At 41.0% G+C, this 2,863-nt stretch overlaps 1 protein-coding gene across 1 annotated transcript in view; it reads right to left on the reverse strand.

Annotated features, from left to right (window-relative positions):
* Positions 1-2,652: 2,652 nt before the first annotated feature.
* Positions 2,653-2,863, reverse strand: part of cyfip2 (cytoplasmic FMR1 interacting protein 2) — a gene marked incomplete at both ends in the record, with an annotated part of 22,051 nt that continues 21,840 nt past the window's right edge. Inside the window, 1 exon segment of the mRNA XM_080525618.1 lies at positions 2,653-2,820. Coding sequence (XP_080381744.1) covers positions 2,653-2,820 — 168 coding nt within the window.

The following is a 2,863-nucleotide window of genomic DNA, read 5'->3' on the forward strand; positions in this document are numbered from 1 at the left end:
CTCCAAATGGTGACGAAATAACCGAATAATAGCCCAGGCAAAACTAAAATGCTTGGGTGTCCACGGCACGACAACTGTCCCCCTTTTCAAAACACCAACAGCTACGATGCTTGTTGCCTCCCTCCTCGCGCCGTTGAAATTTTAAATCTGCGCCTGCGTTCGTAAATTCGCTCTGAGGGCGCCGGAGCGCACGCTGTGTTAAACGTCATAAAGAAACCAAGTCATTTGATTGGACAAAAGGCATTCCATGAGTGCTGATCAGATTTCCAGAGCGAAATTACAAACGCAGCCGTCATACGTCATGACCAATAGGGAAGACAGACAGTAGTAATCTAACCAATGAGGCTCCTCGTGAACAACAGCCCCCTCCCTCGCATCATTCTCCGGCCAGTGAATGAAAGCAATGTTTATCATACCTTTGTGATTTTATACTAATGTTCATGAGAATGCACAGTATTCACAATATGAAACTTCAGTTAGACTTTTTTATTTCATGGAAATACAACACAATTTCAATTCCTTTGCAGGACCATTTGTTGTACATTTTATATTCTTCTCTTCACCTTTTTGTATTTCAAAACATGATCACTCGTACAACAATATCATGAACAAAACCTCATGTCACAAATGGAGCCATTGATGACAATAAATTACACTTGTCATGCTACGGTTGGAAAATGATGCATTGATAATTTTTACTTCACTTTTCTTATCAATAGATTCACCCTTCAATGAACAATATGATGTAGTTCTTTAAATAAATATAATAAAAGGACCACTGGGACAATTACAAAATAAACGTTCTTTTTAATTCAAAGATGAACAGAAAAGATAAACAGAAGATGTGGTTGTTTGTTCATGGGTATGATGTCATAAAATCATATTAGAATTTCCTTCATAAAGAAAAAAAAACGGACAAAATATTTGCATATTTTGATATCACCGCTAAATCTAAAGAAAAAGTCCAACACTAGTAAATACTGAATATATTTAGGAAATTGGCCTTCCTCCATTTGACATAATCCATACCTAAAAGAACTTCATGATTCATTTATTTTACCTGTAGAGGGAATATTCTGTACAGCATTTTGATTGGTTTCCAGGTGTTACGATACCAACATCTTCGATTCCCTCTCTGAACAGGTCTTACTAATATTCTTCTTTTTTTTTTTTTTTTTTTACAACCAAGAGGTATTTCTAAGGGGGTTTTTACTCTGAAAAAAGTAAGCAATTGCGCAGATGAAGTTGTCATTTCAAAATGGTAAACAATATCACTGTATTATTAAGCTCATGTACAGAATATAAAAAAAAACGTTTCAACAAACTGACAAAAGAAAGAAGTAGATGAGGTTTCTAGTCAGTAGAAGAGGCAAGTATACCGAGGATGTAAATTAAATTATCAATAATTAAAAACAATAACAATTACAACACTCGACACTTCACTTAGTTCAACAGTGAAATTTACAATGGAGAATGGTGCTGAATAAAAACACACTCAGAGGCTAGAAAACCAGATGAGGGTAAAATAAATAAAAGCAACTGAAAAAAGCAGTGGGTGCATCCTTCTACCTCTGAAAGCACAGGATCGTGTGTGTGTATGTGTGTGAGGTGAGGTGTATACAAATCCCCAGACACACTGGTTAAGTCGAAACGTTTGGTCCGGAATAAGCTTTGGAGTTGAGCAGTGGACCGCTTCGATCGTTGTGATGCGTTAACGGCATCGTGCTGATGACATAACATTGGTGCCAACAGCGGTACTTAGCACCAGTGTGGACTCACACACATCCATTAGGTTGGCTTTGTATAATAATCTACAAAACGGCTTTAAGTTTTTTTTTTTTAGACCCGTTGTTTGTTAGGGTTCTGAGACTTCTTCTACAGCATATCTATCTCCTATGAAGATAATTAAATCACTGAATTGTCAATTGGGTTCATTTGTTAAAAGAAGGAGGTGGTTTCTAAGCTCTCTGGCAGACTGGTGAGTGTGACTCTAAACGCTGTGGGGGGGGGGGATAGAAGTCGACTCAGGATTACTGTAATATACAATTACTCAGGATTGGCTTGATCTGATACCAGCCTGGTCCAGTTAGATCCAGATACTGGGCTGGTACAGATCGACAGATGGGAGAAGGCATGCGTGTGTATGAGCGAGTCACGGGTGGATGGGGGAGGAGGGGGGACGACGAACTTAAACGAGTCTGAGAACAACCCAGAACCTCTGACACTCGTGGCGGGTTCGTTGGGGGGGGGGGTTCGTGATCTATGATGAGGGACAGAAAAAGCAGAGCCACAGATAGTATACAAAGTTTCGCAAACTCGGTTTGAGATATATAGGATTTAAAACGGGGGGGAAGGGGGACCGTGTTGGCATCAAAACGTTCTCAGACAAAAAAAACAAAAAAAAAGATTAAAAAAAACAGTGCAGTGAGAATGCGAGTTAGAAGGTATAATAACTGTCTCGGAACGTTCCGGCGCCCGACACGACGGACAGCTGGGCAAAACTCAGCTATCTGCGGCTCTGGAGATCAGAGAGAGGCAGTGTGTGTTGGTGCTATGTGGGGAGTGCGTGTGTGGCGTGCTTGTGGTGCGTGTGTGTGTGTGTGTGTGTGTGTGTGTGTGTGTATGTGTGTGTGTGTGTGTGTGTGTGTGTTTTCAGCAGGTGGTGGCCAGGGACTGGTGTATAGGGGGCTGGAAACAGCGTACATGCTCCACAGTGGAGCTGTCCGTCTCCACGGCCTTCATGTATTTGTTTAGGATGGCGAAGATCTCGTTGTTCAGGATCTGGTACTTCCTGATGCGGTCCGCCATCTTTTTCAGGGGCTGGAAACCAATAAAGGACATCCAATACATTATGCATGTCTGA

This window comes from Nansenia antarctica, assembly GCF_963989245.1.
Source record: "Nansenia antarctica genome assembly, chromosome: 3".
NCBI lineage: Eukaryota > Metazoa > Chordata > Actinopteri > Argentiniformes > Microstomatidae > Nansenia > Nansenia antarctica.